Source organism: Ammospiza nelsoni, chromosome 28 (genome assembly GCF_027579445.1).
Source record: "Ammospiza nelsoni isolate bAmmNel1 chromosome 28, bAmmNel1.pri, whole genome shotgun sequence".
NCBI classification, from domain to species: Eukaryota; Metazoa; Chordata; class Aves; order Passeriformes; family Passerellidae; genus Ammospiza; species Ammospiza nelsoni.
The window spans coordinates 3,290,535-3,312,127 of NC_080660.1; the positions used below are offsets into that span (position 1 = coordinate 3,290,535).

A 21,593-nucleotide genomic window follows, 5' to 3' on the forward strand; every position below is an offset into this window, starting at 1 on the left:
GCCGGTGCCCCTACCGACCTCCCCTTTCACCGACCCCATCCCCGCTTCCCGCGGTCGCCGAGGCCCCGCGCCTGCTCCGCGCTCCCTTCTGCTACCGAGGCCCCTCTGGAGTCCCGGTGCCCACGGGGCCAGCGGCGGGGCAGGGCGGGACTACAACCCCCAGAATGCTGCGGGCCCGGCGCGGCCCCGTGACGGCGCGGCCCGGCGCGGCCGCACCCCCGCCCCGCGGTGCCGGCGGCGGCGGCCATGCTGCGGCCCAAGGCCCTGACGCAGGTGCTCAGCCAGGCCAACACCGGCGGCGTCCAGAGCACGCTGTGAGTGCGGGGGGCCGGGTGGGGGGCGCCTTTCCCCGAGCGGGCACCGCGGGCAGCGAGCGCTCCGTGATGCGGGGTGACGCCCCTGAGGGGAGATGCTTTCCCTGCCCGGGAATGGTTCCCTCGTACCGACCCCGGTGGATACTGCCGCTGTCCGTGCCCCAGGGGATGCTGCCCCTGCCCGGAGATGCTGCCTGCCAATCCCCTGTCCCTGCCCCAGACCCTAACCGTGCTCCTGTCCATGTCCCTGAACCTGCCTCGGCCGTGCCGCCCCTGTCCCTGCACCGGGGGATGCTCCCTACTCCAGGGAATGCTGTCCGTACCCAAGGATGCTGCCTGCTTTTCCCCAGCCCCTGCTCCTGCCTGCTAATGCTCCTTTTCCTTGCCCCTACCTGGGGATGCTCCTTGCCTCTGCCCCTGCCCAGGGATGCTCCTGCCCCTGTCCTTGCACTGGAGGATGCTCCTGCCCCTGCCCTGGGAATGCTGCCCCTGCCCGAGGATGCTGCCTACTTTTCCCCTGCTTCTGCCCAGGGATGCTCCTTGCCCTTGCTCCTGCCCCTGCCCAGGGATGTTCCTTGCCCTTGCCCCTGCCCAGGGATGCTGCCTGCCCCTGCCCAGCATTGCTCCTTGCCCTTGCTCCTGCCCCTACCCGGGGATGATTGCTGTCCGTGCCTGGGGAAGGTGAGGGGCCCTTCCAGGAGCAAGCATGAGACTGAGACCACACACCCTGCATGGTGCTGGGCTGCAGATGGTGCTGGCACTGTGCACAGTGTGTGGGGCTCCTGGCGCCTGGTGCACAGTGCAAGGGCCAGGCACAGAGCTGGGGCTGTGCACAGTGTTTGTCCCCCAGGCTCATGCCCAGCCTGTGGCAGGTCCTGCTGCTTCACCAGACAGATCCTGCACTGCCCTGCTCGGGCCTGGGGACACTGCAGAACTTTCCGGCTTTGAAGTCCCCCAAATCCCTGCAGAATGGGAGTGTGTTGGGAGCAGTGCTTGGGACTGGGTGGGAGGGTTTGTTCTTCCCTGGTGCTGAAAGTGTTCTGCTGTTAGAGGCATCAGTTTGCCGTGCTGTGTCCTTGCCAGGCTGCTGAACAACGAGGGCTCCTTGCTTGCCTACTCTGGCTATGGGGACACTGATGCCAGGGTCACTGCAGCCATCGCCAGCAACATCTGGGTGGCCTACGACAAAAACGGGCACCAGGCCTTCAATGAGGACAACCTGAAATTCATCCTCATGGACTGCATGGTATGTGGGGCTGGAGCCTGCCCTGCCCTGCCTTCCCTGGGGCTGTGCCCGTGGTGCCAGGACCCTGCTGGGGCTCCAGGCCGAGCTGGGGTGCCATGGGTGCTGTTTCTCCCTGGGCAGGAGGGGCGAGTGGCCATCACACGGGTGGCAAACCTGCTGCTCTGCATGTACGCCAAGGAGACGGTCGGGTTTGGGATGCTGAAAGCCAAGGTAAGGGCTGGGGAGGCTGCAGGGCTGCATCCCTGCTCTGGTGTGGGGAGGAGCTGTTGAAGAGCATTGGGATGGAAGGGCTGGAGGAAGCTGCCTGGGACACTCTTTGCACCTTGCAGAGACTCCTCTGTCTCCCTTCCCCCTGGTGACACCTTTTTAAGGTTCTAAACTGAAATATAAATTACAATAAACAAGCGAGCAGTGGGCACATGTGTTTCAAAACCCACCTGAGCGTGTCTCATGCCATTCTCTGCTTGCAGGCACAGGCACTGGTCCAGTACCTGGAGGAGCCACTCACACAGGTGGCTGCATCGTGAGCAGGCAGTGGAGAGCTCTGACAGCATCACCATCACCACCGTGGGTTGGGCATGAGAGGCCCCACGGGCATCCCAGAGCTCCAGTGTGGTCTGAAAAATAATGTGGCAGGAATCCAGAATCTGGGGTGAATAAAGTGTGTTTGATGCTTGTGTCCATTGTGTCTGTTGTTGGGGGAGCTGAGGGGTTACACAGCCAGACTGGGCTGTCTTGGTTTCAAAAGACAGGTGTTTGCTAAGGAATGCAGGAGCTTCTTCTGAAATGGAAAATGTAAACCACATTTCCCACATTTTTTCCAAATTGCTATAAATTTTAAATTAAGGGGCTCTCAGGCAAAAATATGGGAGCAGGGAATAAAAGTTCCCTTTAATAGGGAAGAAAATAAAAAGATAAACAACACAGTAAACTAAAACAGCACTGCCAGAGTCAGAACACCACCTGACACCCTGTGGGTCAGGGTGTTGGCAGCAGTCCCATTGGAAATGTGGCTGCAGCCCTCCTGCAGTGCCAGGTGTGGTTCTGTTGGAGCAGGGATCCTGTAGAAAAGGTGTAGTCTTCCTCTAAAGATCCAGGGGAAGAGAGCAGCTGTTTCTCTGGTAAATCCAGTAGAGAAAAGCCATGCTGGTATCCCAGAATCTCCACTTTATATCGGGGTAGAATGCTTGTCTCTTCCCTCTGGGCTCACATCTCACACTGGGATGCTGTAGTTCTTATCAGTCATGCAGTGATATTCAATAGCCTGTTATCAGCAGATGTCTCCCCAGTTGTGGAAGAGATAAGGAACACTGCCCACTTAACAGAAGACAACTGCCACACAGATGGGAAATAGAATACAATTAGTTTGACAATCCAGGACACTGGTCAGTGTTTGGGAGGTGCCCATCGCCCTGGGGAAAGACAAGAGGTTGCAAGGGGCTGTTGTCAAAGGAGGGGGGTTCCGACAGAGCCGAGCCCCGGCACAGCCCTGCTGGTCACCCTGGGATAGCTGGGGGTGCCGGGGGCTCCTTCCCATCCCTATTTCCCTGCCTTTCACACGATGGCAGCAGAGGCGAGGGAACATTCGGAGCGGCGGGAGCCGGGCTGGGCGGGGGTTCTGCTCCTGGCACAGCTGCCCTCGCTGCCATCCCCTCCCTACCCCACAGTGCCCCGCTGTGCCTTTGCTGCCATCGCTGCCCCCGATGCCATCGCACCCGTCCGCTCCCCGTGCTGCCCTCCCGGCCGTGCCACCCTCCCCGTGATGCCCCCCGTGTCCTGCCCTCGCACCCTCCCTGTCACTACAGGCCACGACATGACGCGCACGCACTGCTGTTCTCAAGGCAAAAAAAGGACGTTTATTTTCTGACTCCAACATTTACAGATTTCCAAAAGCGACAGTGGATTGGAGGGTGGCAGTGCCACCTTTCCAACGACACCGGACAATGCAACAGTCCATCAAATTTCTCCTCCTCCATAAAAGAATGCAAAACAATGAGTTACTCACAGAAAGTGAGAAAGTTCGTTACAAGAATGTAAACATCAGAAGGCTTGGAAAATCTTCAAAAATCAGGGCGACACCCTCCCTGCCGCGCTGCCCGCGATGCCCTCTGTGTCCTGTGCGGGCTGCCCGTGCTGCCCTCGCATCCTCCGTGCCCACGGTGCCCGTGCTGTTGGTACTGCCCTCTGTGCCCTAGCACCCTTCGTGCCCACACTGTCCGTGCTGTCGGTGCTGCCCGTGATGCCCTCCGTGCTCACGCTGCCCGTGTTGCCGTGGCTGCCCGTGATGCCCTCCGTGCCCATGGTGTTGGTGCTGCCCTGGCACCCTCCATGCTCACGCTGCCCGTGCTGTCGGTGCTGCCCGTGCTGTCGGTGCTGCCCTCGCCGCCCCAGCCTGCCCGCACTCGGATCGGTCCCTGGCTCCTCCTCCCGCCGCCCCGTGACCGTCCCAGGGGTGACATTACCTGCCCAACCTGCGCTGCGACACCCGGTCCCACCCCTTGAGTCAAGCGGCCGCGCTGTCGCCAGCTCGGCCTCTCCCTGCCCGCTGTCCCGGACCCTCCGCTGCCCCGGACCCCTCTCTCGCTCCCGGCACAGAGGAACCTCCGGTGGCTCCGTGCGCTCCCTCGGTGCCTCCGCCCCGCCGGGTGCTCGGGGCTCGGCAGCGGGAAGGAGGAAAGGCAAAGGCAGGGCGGCCCTGCAGGGCGGGCGGCGGCCGGGGCGACATGGGCAGCGCCGAGGAGGATTATAACTTTGTCTTCAAGGGTGAGTCCTGCTCTCGGTGTGATCCCACTTCCCCAAAAGGAGGGGAGCAGAAATCCAGGGGCTGCGGGGAGGGAACGTGGGTGCCCTTTCCCCAGGGCGGCTGTGCCCTGAGCTGGCACCGTGTTGATGATTCCCTGCAGCTGTGGTGGGCACCGGGAGCTACGGAGGGGGCAGGCAGTGAGGCCAGCCAGGGCTGGTGAGCAGCACCAGGTCCACAGAGACCCGGGGAGATCCACACTCACCCCAAGGCTGAAGGTGTGCAGTGCCAGGCAAATTGCTGTTATGGGATAGGGCGGGTGTGGAAACTGGGACTGAGTGTGTGAGACAAATGCCATGAGAGCCTGTAACCCCTGAGAGCAGTGGGCATTGAAATGTCATTTCCTGCAGCGACCTGGGCAGTGGCACATGCTGAGGACATGGGGGTGAGAGCTGAGCTGCAGAAATGGGGGCACAGCCTCACACCTCCCATGCTGAGCTCCTTGGGCCCACCTGGTCACTGCCAGGTGCTGGTGGCTGGACTCTGCTTGGGCTCAGTGCCCCCTTTGGGCAAGTGGGCACAGACAGGGTCTGGTGTGCCACCTGTCCTGGGTGCCCACTGCTGCAGGGTGACCCAGGGCTCACCAACATCCTCGCCCTGCTCCTGCTGCCCAGCAGCCATGACCCCCCTGACCAGCACTAGGGAGCACAGCTGGGCTCCCACGGGGACCCAGTTTGCTGAAGGTGTGACCCCATCAGGGGTTAAACCCACACAGCTGCCCAGGCTGGGGCACCCAACAAAGCGAGCAATGCCCGTGCAACCAGTGCTGGTAGCTGGGGCAGCACAGTGAGATTGACTGACTTCCTTCCTCTCCTTCCTTCCTCTCCTCTCCTTCCTCTCCTTCCTCTCCTTCCTCTCCTTCCTCTCCTTCCTCTCCTTCCTCTCCTTCCTCTCCTTCCTCTCCTTCCTCTCCTTCCTCTCCTTCCTCTCCTTCCTCTCCTTCCTCTCCTTCCTCTCCTTCCTCTCCTTCCTCTCCTTCCTCTCCTTCCTCTCCTTCCTCTCCTTCCTCTCCTTCCTCTCCTTCCTCTCCTTCCTCTCCTTCCTCTCCTTCCTCTCCTTCCTCTCCTTCCTCTCCTTCCTCTCCTTCCTCTCCTTCCTTCCTTCCTTCCTTCCTTCCTTCCTTCCTTCCTTCCTTCCTTCCTTCCTTCCTTCCTTCCTTCCTTCCTTCTCCCCACAGTTGTGCTGATTGGTGAGTCAGGGGTGGGCAAGACAAACCTGCTGTCTCGTTTCACCCGCAACGAGTTCAACCACGACAGCCGCACCACCATCGGCGTGGAGTTCTCCACGCGCACCATCCTGGTGGGAGACGCCGCGGTCAAGGCTCAGATCTGGGACACGGCGGGGCTGGAGCGCTACCGCGCCATCACCTCGGCGTAAGGACCTCAGAGCCGGCCCTGCTGGGGCTTGGCTGCAGCCCCACGGGTGACAATGGGTGCTGGGGGGGATCTGGAGCGGGGAATGATGGTGGGTGTCTCTCACAGGTATTACCGGGGGGCTGTGGGTGCTCTGGTGGTGTTTGATATCACCAAGCACCAGACGTACGACGTGGTGGATCGCTGGCTGAAGGAGCTCTACGACCATGCTGAGGCCAGCATCGTTGTCATGCTGGTGGGGAACAAGACCGACCTCGCACAGGCTCGAGAGGTGCCCATGGAGGAGGCCAAAATGTTTGCAGGTACAGGCTGGAACTCCCCCGCAGGGCTGGGGGCTTGAGAACCTCCCCAACAGGGTGGACCTGAACACCTCTAAAGGTGCTCCAGATTGGAGCCATGGCACCTGAACACCTCTAAAGGTGCTCCAGATTGGAGCCATGGGGCTGAACACCTCCAAAGGTGCTCCAGATTGGAGCCATGGCACTTGAACACCTCTAAAGGTGCTCCAGATTGGAGCCATGGGGCTGAACACCTCCAAAGGTGCTCCAGATTGGAGCCATGGTACCTGAACACCTCTAAAGGTGCTCCAGATTGGAGCCATGGCACTTGAACACCTCTAAAGGTGCTCCAGATTGGAGCCATGGGGCTGAACACCTCCAAAGGTGCTCCAGATTGGAGCCATGGTACCTGAACACCTCTAAAGGTGCTCCAGATTGGAGCCATGGCACTTGAACACCTCTAAAGGTGCTCCAGATTGGAGCCATGGCACCTGAACGCCTCTAAAGGTGCTCCAGATTGGAGCCACGGGGCTGAACACCTCTAAAGGTGCTCCAGGTTGGAGCCATGGGGTCTGCATCATCTCAGGGGTCTCCTCTCCTTGCAGACAACAACGGGCTGCTGTTTGTGGAGACCTCGGCGCTGGACTCCACCAATGTTGAGGAAGCATTCGAGACCATCCTGAAGGGTACAGGCGCTGCTGCTGTGCTGCAGCAGATCCCAGGGGTGCAGGGCTGGGCAGATGATGTGCAGCACTTCTCTCCCTGCTCTACTTGAGCTATTTGGGGCTATTTTCATGAGGTCTTTTGGTGTTGCCTCTCTGTCTGCTTTGGTTTTCAGCCTTTGGTGCTGGGCGTTTCACTCCCCACACCCGAAGCTTTGTTCTCACGGCCCCTGGGCGTCCCTGAAGCCCCAGGAGCTGCTTCTCCCCCATAATCTCCAGTCTCCTTCCTGTTGTCCTGGGCTCATGACTTGGTGTCTCCAGCATCCTGCCAAACCGGCTGGGGGGACCTGGGGGGCCAAGGATGGAGTCCAAGAGCAGCTCTTCAGGAATGCAGCATCCAGGCAGTGAGGTGTGCTGTGCCATGCAGTGCTATCCCATGCCATGCAGTGCTGTTCCATGCCATGCCATGCTGAGCCAGCCTGGCCCAGTGAGCTGCCAGCCCCAGCACAGGGTGAAGCACTAATCCCAGGTTGGGCAAGAGGAAATGGCCCAAGCACAGGGTGTTCCCCAAGCGCTGCAGGGATGCAGGCCCTGTCCCTTGTTGTTTTTATCTTATTGCAAAAGTTCCATGCATCCTCGGTGATTGCTCATGGACAGCTCCTCACAGCCCTGCCAACAAACTCCAGCTGTCTTCTCGACCATCTAACCCACTCTTTTATAGCACTCATCCTTATCGTGGCCTATTAAGAGCAGGCCTGTTCCTAACCTTTGGTAATTAGCACAGCTCCAACTCCTCAGAGATGAGGATGAGATTCCTTTCTGCACTATTTTCTTACATTCTGTCCCTCACCCCTTGTCACCCCTGTGCTGTGCAGAGGTGAAGGGGAGCCACCAGCACACCCAGCAGTGGGGGCTGCAGGCTTGAAGCTGTCCCTGCATCCCCAGGGGGCTTTGCCTGACACACAGACCCCCCTCCCCAGCACTTCTTCTTTTGCAGAAATCTTCCACAAAGTGCAGAAGCAGAAGCAGAGGAGCAGCCAAAGCAACACGGTGTCACTTGCCAGTGAGAGCCCTGCGAGCACAGCCCCAGCACAGGCAGAGAGGCGCCCGTGCTGCGTGGCCCTCTGAGCACCCCAGCACGTCCCCAGGGACCCCCACAAGCCCGGGACACACCAGTGGCCCCCAGCACCAGCTGGTGTCACCCTGCCCGCAGTGCCACCCCTGTCCTGGTGCAGTGGGGTCCAGCAGCCTGGACAGGGAGGGGTTAAATCGTGCCATAAACAGTGAGAAGCCGCAGTTCCAGGAGCTCTGTTGCATTTTTGCTGGGCCCTGATTAGCATCACCATTGTCACCAATCGTTTCAGCCCTTCTGGACCTGCAGGGCAAAATGACCAGGACACCCTCTGGGGAAGGAGCCAGGAGGTTCTGGGCAGGATCGTGCCAGCAACAGGAGCCTCTCTGATTACCTGTGGCTCCTGTAGGGCCACCCTGTGCCCTGCGCTGAGATGAGGCTGCCCTGCAGGTGTCTGTCCCACCAGGGACTGCTCTGGGGTGTGAAGTGGCAGCGCTCAGCCCTTGGCTGTCCCAGCAGGGCCCGGTGCCACGGGGCAGGGAGCAGCTCCGTGTCCAGCAGGGGCGTGACACAATCATTAAAGGACTTGTGAAATGCAGGTTTACTGAGCTGGAATTCCTGCGTGTTTGTGCTCCACGCCCTGGGGCTCCCCACCTTCATAATGTGCTGAAGATCGTGGCCTCCAAAGCTGCCAAGCTGGATGCCAAGGCTCCCCTGTGCCCCCTCCTACCCCGATGCCAAGGCTCCCCTGTGCCCCCCTACCCCGATGCCATGGCCCCTGTGCCCCCTCCCACCCTAAAGCTGGGCTCATCCTGTGCCCCCTCTCCCACCCTAAAGCCGTGCCCCCTGTGCCCCTTCCCACCCTAAAGCTGTGCCCCCTCCCACCCTAAAGCCGTGCCCCCTGTGCCCCCTCCCACACTAAAGCCGTGCCCCCTGTGCCCCTTTTACCCTAAACCTGTGCCCCCTGCACTCCCTCCCACCCTAAACCCGTGCCCCCCGTGCCCCCTCCCCACGCAGCCTTTCCCAGTTTAGCTCCCCTGTTTGATCTTTATCAGTGCAGACAATGACGCAGCCTCTGCCGGCTATCTGAAACCCCTCGGAATGGGGATAATTCCTGCTGGATTCTCGTGTTTTCACTGGATTTCTCTTTGCACCAGCCCCGCTCCGTGTCACCCCCCGGGCTCTGTGCGGGGCGCGCTGTCCCCATCAGGAGCGCACACAGGCGCTGCCGTGTCCCTGCCCCCTCACCTGGCCCAGGTGAGCACACCTGAGTGTGACGGGCAGCCCTGGCCGCCAATGGGCGCGGAGCAGGAAAGGCTGTGGCCACCAATGGGTGCCTGGGGACAGCCCCTGGCCGGGCTGGGAAGGGCCGGAAATCCCAGTTGGCCCAGTGGGAGCGGGGCTGTGGAGCTGGGAGAGATGCGGGGCAAGGACGATGAATACGATTATCTCTTCAAAGGTGGGTCTGCTGCCCGTGCCCGCCGTGCCCGTGCCAGCTCTGAGCCCGCTGCGGGCACCCCTGGTGTGGGGCGGGAGCTGGGGCTTGGACTGGGATAGAGCACTGAGCCCCCAGTTTATGGGATGGGGGGCTTGGACTGGGATGGAACACTGAGCCCCCAGTTCATGGGATGGGGAACTGGGGCTTGGACTGGGATAGAGCACTCAGCTCCCAGTTCATGGGATGGGGGGCTTGGACTGGGATGGAACACTGAGCTCCCAGTTCGTGGGATGGGGAGCTGGGGCTTGTACTGGGATAGAACACTCAATTCCCAGTTTACGGGGTGGGCTTGTACTGGGATAGAACACTCAGCTCTCAGTCCAGGGGATAGGAGGGGGACTGTACTGGGATAGAACACTCAGCTCCCAGTGCAGGGGATGGGGAGGGGGGTTGTACTGGGATAGAACACTCAATTCCCAGTTCACAGGACAGGAGTGGGGGGCTTGCTGTGGTGTCTCACTGTGCTGTGCAGGAGGGTGGGTGCTGCTGAGGCTGAGGTGGTCAGAGGGTTTGCTAGAGCTGCTCCTGTGGTTTGTGGTCCCGATGCTCATCACAGCTGGTCTTGGCTCCTGAGGAGGGGGCTGCAGCCCCAGCCCGAGTGTGCAGTGCCCTGGAGGGTGGCTGTGGAAGGGTGGCCAGGGCAGGGTGGCTGTGGCCAGGACAGGGTGGCGGGGTGGCTGTGGCTGTGACCATGGCAGGGTGCTGGGGAGGGCTGCTCCGTGGGACTCTGTGGGTGCTGTGTCAGGCCCTGAGCACCCATGGGTGCTCTGCTCTGCGGCGCTGGGTAAAGGGAGCCCAGCTGAGAGCTGAGTGATCTCCCCCAGGAGAGAAAGCCCTGCTGCTCCCCAGCATCCAGGGACCCTTCCTGGTGCTGGTCATGCTCTGACCTCTCTGCTGTGCCCAGGAAGGGTGGGGGACAGGGACAGGCTCTTGGAGACATGACATTGGCATTTCTGCCCGGTACCCCCATCCCTGTGCCTGCCATGCACTCTGCTGTGGCCAAAGCAGTGCTGGGGAAGCAAAGGGACATTCCTGGCAATGCCACAGCTGCCTCCTGAGCTGTAAAATCCAGGCTGTGAGCTCACCTGTGAGTCAACCTACCCACTCAGGCCTGCCTGCAAGGCCCTGAGTAATTCCAGCCAGCACAGGACGTAATTCCAGCCAGCCACGCTCTGGTAGCCCCTGGCTCCCTGCACACCTCCCCTGGCTGCTGCCCAGGAAAATCCTCCTGCCTGGAGTCACTCTGGCACCCGAGATGGGGGAAACTCTGATGCTGAGTGGTGCCTGCAGTGGGGTGCCCAGGCAGGAGCTCCTCCAGCTGCTTTGTTCTGCATTTCCCACCCGGTGCTGTGCCAGCTGCGTGGCTCTGAGGGGCCTTCAGCTCATGGTCCTTGTATGTCTGTCCATCCCCTGTTGTTCTTTCCCTGGGAGCAGCTCACCACAGGCTCTTCATCCCCTCCTGGCTCTCAGGGTGTCCCATCCCACTGATACCTCTGCTGTGTGTGACCAGGTCTTAGCATGAGGGAAGAGACGAGGATCTGACTCCGTGTTTCAGAAGGCTTGATTGATTATTTTATGATATATATTACATTAAAACTATACTAAAAGAATAGAAGAAAGGATTTCATCAGAAGGCTGGCTAAGAATAGAAAAAGAAAGAATGAATAACAAAAGCTTGTGGCTCAGACTCTCTGTCCGAGCCAGCTGGGCTGTGATTGGCCATTAATTAGAAACAACCACATGAGACCAATCCCAGATGCACCTGTTGCATTCCACAGCAGCAGATAACCATTGTTTACATTTTGTTCCTGAGGCCTCCCAGCTTCTCAGGAGGAAAAATCCTAAGGAAAGGATTTTTCATAAAATGTGTCTGTGACAGCCGTGTCTGTGAAACGGGGCAAAACCCCCCTGTTCTGACTTACGGTTTCTGCATCATCAGCGTGCATCCTGGGAATCTGCTACCCCCATGTTCTCAATTTTGACCTGTCCAACCAAAAGCTGGGTCAATCTGGAGGTTGTCCTGGCCAGCAGCTCACAGGTGAGGAGGTGCCAGGTGCTTTGGGGTTTCCTCCTTTCTGGGTTGAGCTTGAAGCGACTTGTCTCTCAGCAGAGATCAGGTTGTCCGCTCAGGAGTTTTTTCTCCGATGGTGTGCCTCTTCCCAGGCTGGGATTGAGTCTGGTGTTCAGTGGTCTGAGCTCATCATCCCGAGCCCAGCCCAGCTGCCCGCCCAGGGATGCCAGGATCTCAGGGTTTATGTGGTTGAGGTGACCTCGAGGTGTTGGAAAGTCTCTTTTTTCCCAGCCCCGAGATCGAAGAAGGAGTCAGGATTCTTCTGTTCTGGTTTTCAATGTTGTTTATTCTCTGTTATTTCTAACATTCTTTTTCTGACCTGCTATGGTCTGTCCAGCAGGTCAGTTCATGGCACATAGACCACCTTGAGGCAGTGTTATCTTTTTATACTAAAAACTGTGTGTACATTATTCACAGTAACTTCCCGATACCTATCACTTATGCTAGATAGTGAGTTTCTACCTTAAACCAATCCAAAAGTGCTACCATCACAGCAGAAGATGGAGGCCAAGAAGAAGAAAGAAGAAGGACAAGGCACACCCAAACCCCTCCATCTTGGCTTCTGAAGCCCCACTCTAAAAACCCCAAAGTTTTACTTTTTCACCCAGTGACAAAATGTCATTATGCTTAAACTCTCATGACTTGTAAATCCTCATATAAAGTTGGCGATTTTCTCCATGGGTTAAAATCAAAGGTGCAGGGGTCTTGGGCTTCAAGGTCCAAGGTCTCTGAGCCCCCAGCAAGGGGCTGGAGCCCTCCAGGGAACCCAGAGGAGTTTCCTGGGTTCTGGCCATGGTGGTCTCTGGAGTCCTTAAAAGAACAGGAGAACTCAGTTTTCAATGCCAGGGCAGCTCATCCCTTCCAAAGCAGGGGCAAAGTCAAAGGGAAATGCAACGTTCAGGGGCTTGGATTAGTGCTCCCAGGGTGCAGCAGCTCTCCCCCATGAGAAAAGAGAGATTCTCACAGCTGGAAGCAGCATCATCCCCAGTTCCACTGCGGTGGGAGCATCAGCAAAGCACAATGCACATCCCAGCTGTGCAGTGTCCCCTCCTGTGCTGCTGGAGGGGCTCAGGGTGGCTGAGGAGCAGCTCTGGCCATGGCTGCTCCTCACACCCTTCCCTGGGGCCCTGTGAGGAGCTCCAGGCTGTTTCCATCCCTGCAGTGAGGACAGAAAGTGCCAAATGCTTTTGTGCCTGGCCTAGGGGGTGCTGCTGCAGCTCCTGGAGCCATTCACGCTCAGGGACAGGGGGCTCATCACCCCCACAGGCTGCAGCACCCACCCTGCACCCCTGGCGTGCCCAAAGCCCTCTGGAGCCTGCCCTGGGGCATGGTGGCACTGCCAGGATGGGCGCTGTGGCAGCTGGGCTGGGGAAGCAGCAGCCCCATGGCCTGGATAACTCCTTCCCTCAGCTCCAGCTCGTAGATGTGGCTCCCCTGCACGGTGCAAAGCCTCCTACACCAGTGCAGCTGACAAAGCCCTCAGGCTGGTGCCAGGAAACCCAGCAGCTCTGTGGGCTCACTGGGGGAAGCTGGAAGAGCTCAGGACAGCCAGTGAAGGAGCCAAGGGCAGCTCCTCCACTGCATCACAGAGTGCTTGGGGTGGGTGGGACTGTAAAGCTCCTCTTGTCCCACCCCTTAGTTCACTGTCCCAGGTTGCTCCAAGCCCTGCCCAGCCTGGCCTTGGACATTTCCAGGGATGAGGTAGGCACAGCTTCTCTGTGCCAGGGCCTCACCACCCTCACAGCCAAGAATTCCCTCCCAATATCCCACCCAACCCTGCCCTCTGGCAGTGGGAAGCCATTCCCGATTGTCCTGCACCCTGGGAGCACTAATCCAAGCCCCTGAACGTTGCATTTCCCTTTGACTTTGCCCCTGCTTTGGAAGGGATGAGCTGCCCTGGCATTGAAAACTGAGTTCTCCTGTTCTTTTAAGGACTCCAGAGACCACGATGGTCAGAACCCAGGAAACTCCTCTGGGTTCCCTGGAGGGCTCCAGCCCCTTGCTGGGGGCTCAGAGACCTTGGCACAAAGTCACAGACCCCTGCACCTTTGATTTTAACCCATGGAGAAAATCGCCAACTTTATATGAGGATTTACAAGTCATGAGAGTTTATGAAGAATGATAGTTAGTTTGTCACAGGGTGAAAATGTAGAATTTTGGGGTTTTTGGAATGGGGGTTCAGAAGAGAAGATGGAGGGATTTGGGAGTGCCCTCCTGTCCCATGAACTGGGAATTGAGTTGGAACTGGGGAGATGTGTCCCACAGGTGGGTGAAGTGTCTGAGTGCACCTGGGCAATGAGCAGGATAGGCAGTGAAGGAATTAAAAAATAACTTAAAAATTAAAACCAAAACCTGTTGAGTCATAAACTCAACAAACTAGACTGGGGAGGTGTGTGATAAAGCTCCTCCAGAGCCTGTTTCACCAGGTTTTACAGGAACCAAGCCTGATCTGGGACAGGCACAAAGTGCATTTAACCCACACCCAGGGACTTCCCAGCTCATGGGCTGCAGCAGAGGAGGAGGAGGAGGATGCTCCCTTTCCAACCATGTCTAAAAGTCCTCCAGAGTGCCCTCAGGGCTGGAGGGCACTCAGGGTTGGCAAGAGGAGCCCCAGCTCTGCCTGGCTCTCCCTGCACACTCCTGGCCCTGCTTTTCTGCCCATTTTGGGTACATCAGTGCAGATCATCAGTGCTTTCCCATCCCCCAGGGGGAGGGAAGGGGGAAAGGAGGGGACAGTTCGGCATTCCTTTAGTTAAATTTTATAACAATGGTTTTTCAGGCCGTAGATCTCGGAGAGAGGAATTTATGATAGAATTTGTTTTATTTTTCGGGTTGGGTTTTGTTTTAGGGGGGTTGCATCCAACCCCTCCACTTCTGGTAACTTCCCAGTGCTGTCAGGGATTTTCTCAAGGGGATTTGCAGGCAGCAGCGACGCTGCTGGGAGGGATGGAGGCAGCTCCTCCTGCATGAGATGGAGATGTGGGGATAGATGGGGGAGTCCCATCCCTGCCAGGCTGTGGGATGTGGGTTCCCCTTGCCTGGCAGAGCTGACCCTGTGTTTGTGCCCACCCAGTTGTGCTCATCGGGGACTCAGGGGTGGGCAAGAGCAACCTGCTGTCCCGCTTCACCCGCAACGAGTTCAACCTGGAGAGCAAGAGCACCATCGGGGTGGAGTTTGCCACCAGGAGCATCCAGGTGTGTGGTGGTGTTTGTGTTTGCAGGTGTCCTGCGATGAGGGAAGAGATGAGAATGTTGACTCCATGTTTCAGAAGGCTTGATTTATTATATATATTGATTTATTGATATGTAAATTTACTGACATGTATTGATTTATGTATATATATATATATATATATAATGTATAATATACCCACACTATAAATATAAGCATATCAATATTCTATATAAATATAACGATATTATATTTATATAAATATATATTAATATAAACATATAAATATTATATAATAGATAATATTTATATAGTATATAAATATTTTATACATTATATTATACATCATATTTATACAATATGTATATTTCTAATATAAATATCACATTATAAATATTAGAGATAAATATATGTATTTATTTCTAGTATATTTCTATTTAAATATATATAAGTATATTTTTATATATATTTAAATATGTATTTTATACATATTTATATATATAAGTATATATTTATATATATACTTATGTATATATAACTATATATTTTTTATATAGTTATATATATAACTATAATATAATATATTATATTATATTATATTTAATGTTATATTTAATATATTAAAACTATACTAAAAGAATAGAAGAAAGGATTTCATCAGAAGGCTAGCTAAGAATAGAAGAAGAAGAAATAACAAAGGTTTGTGTCTGACTGAGACAGTGCAAGAAGCTGGACTGTGATTGGCCATTTATTAGAAACAACCACATGAGACCAATCACAGATGCACCTGTTGCATGGTCAGGTTCAGGGGGCAGTGCTTGGAGTGATGGGTGGTTTGCTAGAGGGGAGTTTATTGATACAGAATGACAGAAGTTTGGGTTGGATAATTAAAGAGAAAGTGAGTCATGAAATGTGCATGGGGCTGGGGTTTAGTTGAGGCATATCATTAAACGGGGGAAACGATCTTTCTTTAGCTTAAAAGGCTAACAGCAGCAGATAATCATTGTTTGCATTTTGTTCCTGAGGCCTCTAAGCTTCTCAGGAGAAAAAAATCCTAAGGAAAGGATTTTTAATAAAACATATCTGTGACCTAGGTGGACAACAAGACAGTGAAGGCTCAGATCTGGGACACGGCCGGGCAGGAGCGTTACCGTGCCATCACCTCCGCGTGAGTCTCCTTCTTCCAGCTTGGAGCCCTTGTCTGGGGCCCTGCTGTGACCCTGTCCCCTCCCTGTGCCCCCCTGTCCCCAGGTGTGACCCTGTTCACAGGGGTCCCACGATGAGGGAAGAGATGAGCATCTGACTCCATGTTTCAGAAGGCTTGATTTCTTATTTTATAATATATATTATACTAAAACTATACTAAAAGATTAGAAGAATTCATCAGAAGCTAGCTAAGAATAGAAAAAGAAACAATGATAACAAAAGCTTGTGTCTCAGACAGAGAGTCCGAGCCAGCTGGCTGTGATTGGCCATTAATTAGAAACAACCACATGAGACCAATCCCAGATGCACCTGTTGCATTCCACAGCAGCAGATAACCATTGTTTGCATTTTGCTCTTGAAGCCTCTTGTGGGAATCCACAAAATTAGAGGGTTTTGGGAAAGCTGCAAAAGGCAGGCCTCAGAGACAGCAGAACTGTGGTTAGAGCTAAGCAGCAGCCATGAGATAGGTCAGCAGAAAAATTATTTAAACTGTTGAAAAGCAAGGACAAATAGAACAATGGCCTGTGTATTAACTCAATATGCTTTTGCTTTGTGTGATTGGTCGAGAAGCTTATAAAGTAAGTTGTAACATGAAGTTCTTTGTCTACTGCCTAAGATGTGAGCTGCTGGCATCTTCCCATTGCCATAACCATGCAATGAGAGTGATGCTGGAAAATAAAACAGCTCAAGGCACGTTCCACAGCAGCCCACATCCCATTTGTGATTTGTAAATAGCCCCCTGCCAGCCACACCTCTCAGCTTCTCAAGAGGAACAATCCTAAGGAAAGGATTTTTGATAAGAGATGTGTGTGACCCCCAGGTACTACCGAGGGGCAGTGGGGGCCCTGCTGGTCTATGACATTGCCAAGTACCTGACGTACGAGAACGCCGAGCGCTGGCTCAAGGAGCTGCAGGACCACGCCGATGCCAACATTGTCATCATGCTGGTGGGCAACAAGAGTGACCTGAGGCACCTGAGGGCTGTGCCCACCGACGAGGCCAGGAGCTTTGCAGGTATCTTCCTGTTGTCATTACACTGCAAGGGTTCCATATTGCCAGAGTTTCGCACCTCCTTCATGTTTCTTGTGGGCAGCTCCTCTAGTGACTCTTCCTTGTCCTCACAGCAGCCAGCTGAGTCCAGTTTCCCTCAACCAACCAATCCCCTCTTTTATAACACTCTTCTTAAAATCAGGCCTGCTCCTAATCTTTAATAATTAACCCAGCTGCAACTCTTTAGGGGGCCAGATTACTTTCTATACTACCTTTATTTACTTATATTCTATCCCCCTACATCTTCCCCCATCCTGTGCAGCCCCTCCTTGTGACCCCCCCCAGCAAAGGGAAAAGCTGTGGCTCTTCCATGGAAAGAGGTGAGAGCAGGGGCTGGGGGGGCTCTGGCCTTTGAGAAGTCCCAAGGAGGGGACAGGGGACACCAGGGATTTGGGGGTGAGGGCAGGGATGATGTGCACATGGTCCTTCTGCACATCTCCCTGTGTGGTAGCCAGGGTCAGCACTGGGGACCCCCTCAAGGCCCCCCTGGCATAGTTTGGTCTTTCCCTGCTCCATTCCCACCTGGCTGGAGATCCTGGCACCCACCTGAGCTCACGCTGTTCTTGCAGAGAAGCATGGGCTGTCCTTCCTTGAGACGTCGGCTCTGGATTCCACCAACGTGGAGACAGCTTTCCACAACATCCTCTCGGGTAAGGGGCAGCCAGGAAAGGCAGGGACAGGAGTGTGGAGATGGCTTTGGACGTTGTGGCCTCTCAGGACAACCCCTGGGAGCCTGGGTGGGGTCTGGCTTGGAATCCTGCTGCCCTTCTTGGGGAGAGGTGGGCAGCTGTGTGTTTGTGGAGGGTGTGATGGTGTTCACAGGGGGATCTGAGGATGAGGGAAGAGATGAGGATCTGACCCCATGTTTCAGGAGGCTGATTTATTATTTTATGATATATATTATATTAAAACTATACTAAAAGAATAGAAGAAAGGATTTCATTAGAAGGCCAGCTAAGAATAGAATAAGAAGGTTATAACAAAGACTTGTGGCTCGGACGCTCTGTCTGAGCCAGCTCACTGTGATTGGCCATTAATTAGAAACAATTAACATGGGCCAATCACAGATCCACCTGTTGCATTCCACAGCAGCAGATAATCATTGTTTACGTTTTGTTCCTGAGGCCTCCCAGCTTCTCAGGAGGAAAAATCTTAAGGAAAGTATTTTCCATAAAAGATGTCTGTGACAGGAGGGAGCAGATCCCCCACTGAAATACTTATTTAAAGAACATTTTCCCTTTCCCTCTCTCTCTGGCAGAGATCTACCACATCGTGTCGCAGAGGCAGATCACAGGACAGCCAGAGTCCGAGTTTGGCCCCTCCACCTCCATCGAGCCCATCCAGGTGCTGCCCACGCAGCAGGAGGCCAGGCAGGCACCATGCTGCCAGAACATCTGAGCCCCTGGGCTGCCCCCACCGTGCCCCCCAGCCCATGGTGGCATCCCCAGCCTGCAGCTCTGGGCAGGGCAGTGAGCTCTGCCTGCTGTTTGTGCATCATCCCCCTGCTCTTGTGCTGCTCTGCCCGTGTTTGTGTAGCACCGACAAAAACGGGGGAGGCAAAGCAGGAGGGTGTCCCCCCTCTCCCCATGCCATCCCCTGTGTCCCTGCTCCCTTCAGCCCTGCAGGCACACTCACTGGGTGGCACTGAGCAAGTCTGAATGTGCTGAGTCCCTGTTTGGTGACACCCTGGGTGTGGAGGGGACACTGGGTGCCTCCTTCTCCTGCCTGCTGAGGCCAGCAGTGATGTGTCCTGTGGTGCCCAGCCCTGTCCCTTCATCCCTGAGAGCTGGGATTGTCTCTGGGGCCATCCAGGGAGGGCTGTGGGGGTGCCTCTGTGTTTCTGTGTGACCCCAGCCAAGGGAAAAGCTGTGACTCCCCCATGGAAAGAGATGGGAGCATGGGATGGGGAGCCCCTAGGAAGGGACAGCAGGGATTTGGGGTGAGGGCAGGGATGATGTGCACATGGTCCCTCTGCACAGAACCCTGTGGGGCAGCCAGGGTCAGCACTGGGGACCTCCTCGAGGTCCCCCTGGCATAGCTGGCCCTGCCCTGCTGCAGCGTTTGGCCACTGTGCCTGGGGACATGCCACCACTGCATGGGGTGCCTGCTGAGCAGGGTGACAGTGGCATTGCCCCCTGCCTGGGGGACAGCAGCCACCCCCAGGGTACTGGGACAGACCCTGCTGAGCCCCGTGCTGCTGTCAGGGTGATTGGCAGGTGTCAATCAAAGGGGTGAAGGTGGGAAGGCCAGCCCCATTGATCAGTACTGGGAATGTGGCCCCTGTCTGTGGGGTTTTGGGGGATCTTTCTCTCCACAGCTGCCCCCAGTGTCTGCATCTCACTTGGCTGTGCCAGTAGGATCCAGGCCATGGTTCCCCCTTGGGGCATGAATTGTCAATGAAACAGAAATTGAGGCAAAATCCCCAAATAAAGCTGCTGTTGGAGCCTTTTCTCTTTCTGCCAGGTCTCTCCTTGAGGCAAGAGCAGTGGGGCTGCAGGGAAGCACCCACAGGCAATGGAGGGTGAGGAGGGCTGGGAGGCCCGAGGGGAGAGCTTGAAATTCAGGATTAGAACAGGTTGGATCCTGCTGCCTGCACAGGGATGCACAAATGGGGTGCAGAAGCAGCCACACCATAGGGGTGCCCCTTTTTACCCACCCACTGCCCCTCCAGAGGCAGCCTGATCCCTGGGCTGGCTCTGCTACAAAACCCTGGCTCTGCCTGCAGCTCTGGGGGCTGTCCCAGGTTGGATGGTGGCTGTGCTTCACCCCATGCCCACCTCAGCTGGAAAAGCCCTGGAAACGTGCAGGAAAAAAGTGGAAAAAAGTGCCAAGCACCACCTCCCTCCTCCCACACCATCTGCCCACAGCACAGTGCCAAGAGGTGATGTCAGCCCCAGGGGCTGGAGAGGTGGGCATGGAGGGCAGGGATGCTGCTCCACAAAGGGACAGGGCTGTGCCAAGCATCCCTCGGGCCCCACTGCCATGGGATGTGCCATCAGCCAGGGGCACAGGGCTGGTGGGTTCATTTATGGACTCATGGAGGCACTTTTGGGCTTGGCAACAATTTTAATCCAGGCTTTCCAGTTTTTGGGTGTTTTCTGCTGGGATGGAGAAGTGGGAAGGGTGAAATGTGACACAGGGGTGGGACCTGCTATCCCCAGCTCTGGGAGAAGCAGCTGCCTTGGGAGGCTCCTCATCTCACAGGGGCTTTAATGAACCCCAAGAATTGCTGCCAAAAGCAAGGGGCTGGTGGGACACACAGGAGGGGTGGCAGAGGAAGGTCCAGCCCCACTGCCCTGGCTCTTCCTAAAGTGTGAACAGACACAAATCAAGAGCAGACACCAAGTTTCTTAAGTAATAATACTTTAATAAAATTAAGTTCTTAATGTAATTTAGCACATTTAATACATTAACCCTTTCCCTTCTTTGTTTTCTACAAGTTGTGCAACATCATTATTTTAATTTTATTTTATTTTAATTTTTTTTTTCCTTCTCCCATTATACTATATGCCTCAAAACTCAGACAACAAGCCTAACTCTACTTCTATGTTCGGTTATATCTCTCTCTCAGGCCTTTATTTTTGCCAGAGAGAGATGAAAATACCTGGATGGAACATGTGATCGGTTTCCAATAGTAACAATCCCGACTACAGGTTTCCTATGATGTTAAAAGAAAAGAGGAAAAAAACAAAAACAACAACAACAACAAAAAAAGGCAAACACAAAATAAAAATACTAGGGAATGGACTTTGAACGGAAGGGGCACGGAGCTGGCGTGGCGATGCCAGGGGACGCCGTGCCCAGCTGGCTCAGCGTGAGGTGGGAGAAGCGTGGGGCAGGAGCTGTGCCAGCCCCGTGTGCATCATTCTGAGCAGAGGAAGCCAACGTGGTGCTGTGCAAGCAGAGCCATGAAGGGCTGGGGAGGGCTGGGGGAGATCAGCTCTGCAGGGACCCCCTGCCCTGGGGGTTATTTCAGTGGGAAATCCCACAGGAGCCGCTCTGGCACAGCCCCAGGGCAGCCGCTGCAGCCTGGGTGTGTTTGATACAGGGCAGAGCCACAGGAAATGCTCTGCAGCAGCAGCACAGGGATGCTCTGGGTGTCCCTGGGCGTTTCCTTGGCGTGCCTGGGGCTGGGATCAGAGCTGGCTCTGCCACACCTGCGAGGATCCTCCAGCCCTCGTGCCCATTGCCTTTCATGTTTGCTTAGCACTGCTTTCTAACTCAGGAGCAAATCCCATACTGCAAAACAGTATCCAGCCCCTGGTCTTTTTTTCCCCCCCCTTTTTAATGATTATCTTCAACAGAATTCATAAATAAAAAGGGAAAAAGGAATTGCTGATGGTTTCACAGATAAGCAAAACAGCCTGTGACCAGCTTTGTGCCCCAGCTCCTGGGAGCCAGCAGCAGATCTCAATGGCCACACCACACTGCTGCCTCTCACTGCTCCTTTTCTCTGCAAGTTGTTTCAAAAGCATCATCATAAGCCCAGAAAGCACATCCTGCTGTCAGCAACCCGGTGCCACCATTGGAGGGGGGCTTCATTTTCACACAGACAGTAGTGGAACTACTCCAGATTTTACATTAGTGTCACTTTACTGGGGGTGACTTTCAATTTGCTCCATTAGCAGCCCTGAAGCGCTGCTGGAGCAGATCCAGCAGGGATGCTGCAGCCTCCAGATTCCAGATTCCAGCAGAGAAACCTACTGGAACAGGGGGGTCACAGGGGAGGGAGGCAGGAGCCGCATGGGCAAACCAAATTCTGCCCCAGCACAACCCCAGCTGAATTTTCCACTGGGTCAACTGACAGCAGAACGTGACTTCAAGTTTCTACAGGATGTGAAAACCCACACT

General features: G+C 55.4%; 3 protein-coding genes across 3 annotated transcripts; all 3 read left to right on the forward strand.

Annotated features, from left to right (window-relative positions):
- The first annotated feature begins 63 nt into the window (after positions 1-63).
- On the forward strand, positions 64-2,239 carry LAMTOR2 (late endosomal/lysosomal adaptor, MAPK and MTOR activator 2). The gene is made up of 4 exons (XM_059490251.1): positions 64-314; positions 1,398-1,560; positions 1,681-1,770; positions 2,031-2,239. The coding sequence occupies exons 1-4, from the start codon at positions 247-249 to the stop codon at positions 2,085-2,087; spliced, it is 378 nt and encodes a 125-aa protein (XP_059346234.1). The 5' UTR covers positions 64-246; the 3' UTR covers positions 2,088-2,239.
- Positions 2,240-4,058: 1,819 nt separating this feature from the next.
- On the forward strand, positions 4,059-8,340 carry RAB25 (RAB25, member RAS oncogene family). Its single transcript, XM_059490163.1, has 5 exons — positions 4,059-4,323; positions 5,538-5,733; positions 5,842-6,035; positions 6,617-6,697; positions 7,671-8,340. Exons 1-5 carry the CDS (start codon positions 4,284-4,286, stop codon positions 7,799-7,801), a joined length of 642 nt encoding a protein of 213 aa, XP_059346146.1. The 5' UTR covers positions 4,059-4,283; the 3' UTR covers positions 7,802-8,340.
- An 801-nt stretch (positions 8,341-9,141) lies between these two features.
- LOC132084878 (ras-related protein Rab-11A-like) lies at positions 9,142-19,191 on the forward strand. The gene is made up of 6 exons (XM_059490154.1): positions 9,142-9,204; positions 14,388-14,509; positions 15,581-15,654; positions 16,513-16,706; positions 17,312-17,392; positions 18,001-19,191. The coding sequence occupies exons 1-6, from the start codon at positions 9,165-9,167 to the stop codon at positions 18,138-18,140; spliced, it is 651 nt and encodes a 216-aa protein (XP_059346137.1). The 5' UTR covers positions 9,142-9,164; the 3' UTR covers positions 18,141-19,191.
- Positions 19,192-21,593: the final 2,402 nt, after the last annotated feature.

What these genes read in the sequence shown, in the direction of transcription:
- LAMTOR2 (XM_059490251.1), top strand. Translation starts at nt 247, where the DNA reads ATGCTGCGGCCCAAGGCCCTGACGCAGGTGCTCAGCCAGGCCAACACC. An exon ending in GGCGGCGTCCAGAGCACGCT is followed by an intron (nt 315 to 1,397) that starts GTGAGTGCGGGG and finishes TGTCCTTGCCAG; the next exon opens with GCTGCTGAACAACGAGGGCT. An exon ending in TCATCCTCATGGACTGCATG is followed by an intron (nt 1,561 to 1,680) that starts GTATGTGGGGCT and finishes CTCCCTGGGCAG; the next exon opens with GAGGGGCGAGTGGCCATCAC.
- LOC132084878 (XM_059490154.1), top strand. Translation starts at nt 9,165, where the DNA reads ATGCGGGGCAAGGACGATGAATACGATTATCTCTTCAAAG. An exon ending in ATACGATTATCTCTTCAAAG is followed by an intron (nt 9,205 to 14,387) that starts GTGGGTCTGCTG and finishes GTGCCCACCCAG; the next exon opens with TTGTGCTCATCGGGGACTCA. An exon ending in TTTCCACAACATCCTCTCGG is followed by an intron (nt 17,393 to 18,000) that starts GTAAGGGGCAGC and finishes TCTCTCTGGCAG; the next exon opens with AGATCTACCACATCGTGTCG.
- RAB25 (XM_059490163.1), top strand. Translation starts at nt 4,284, where the DNA reads ATGGGCAGCGCCGAGGAGGATTATAACTTTGTCTTCAAGG. An exon ending in TACCGCGCCATCACCTCGGC is followed by an intron (nt 5,734 to 5,841) that starts GTAAGGACCTCA and finishes TGTCTCTCACAG; the next exon opens with GTATTACCGGGGGGCTGTGG. An exon ending in ATTCGAGACCATCCTGAAGG is followed by an intron (nt 6,698 to 7,670) that starts GTACAGGCGCTG and finishes CTTCTTTTGCAG; the next exon opens with AAATCTTCCACAAAGTGCAG.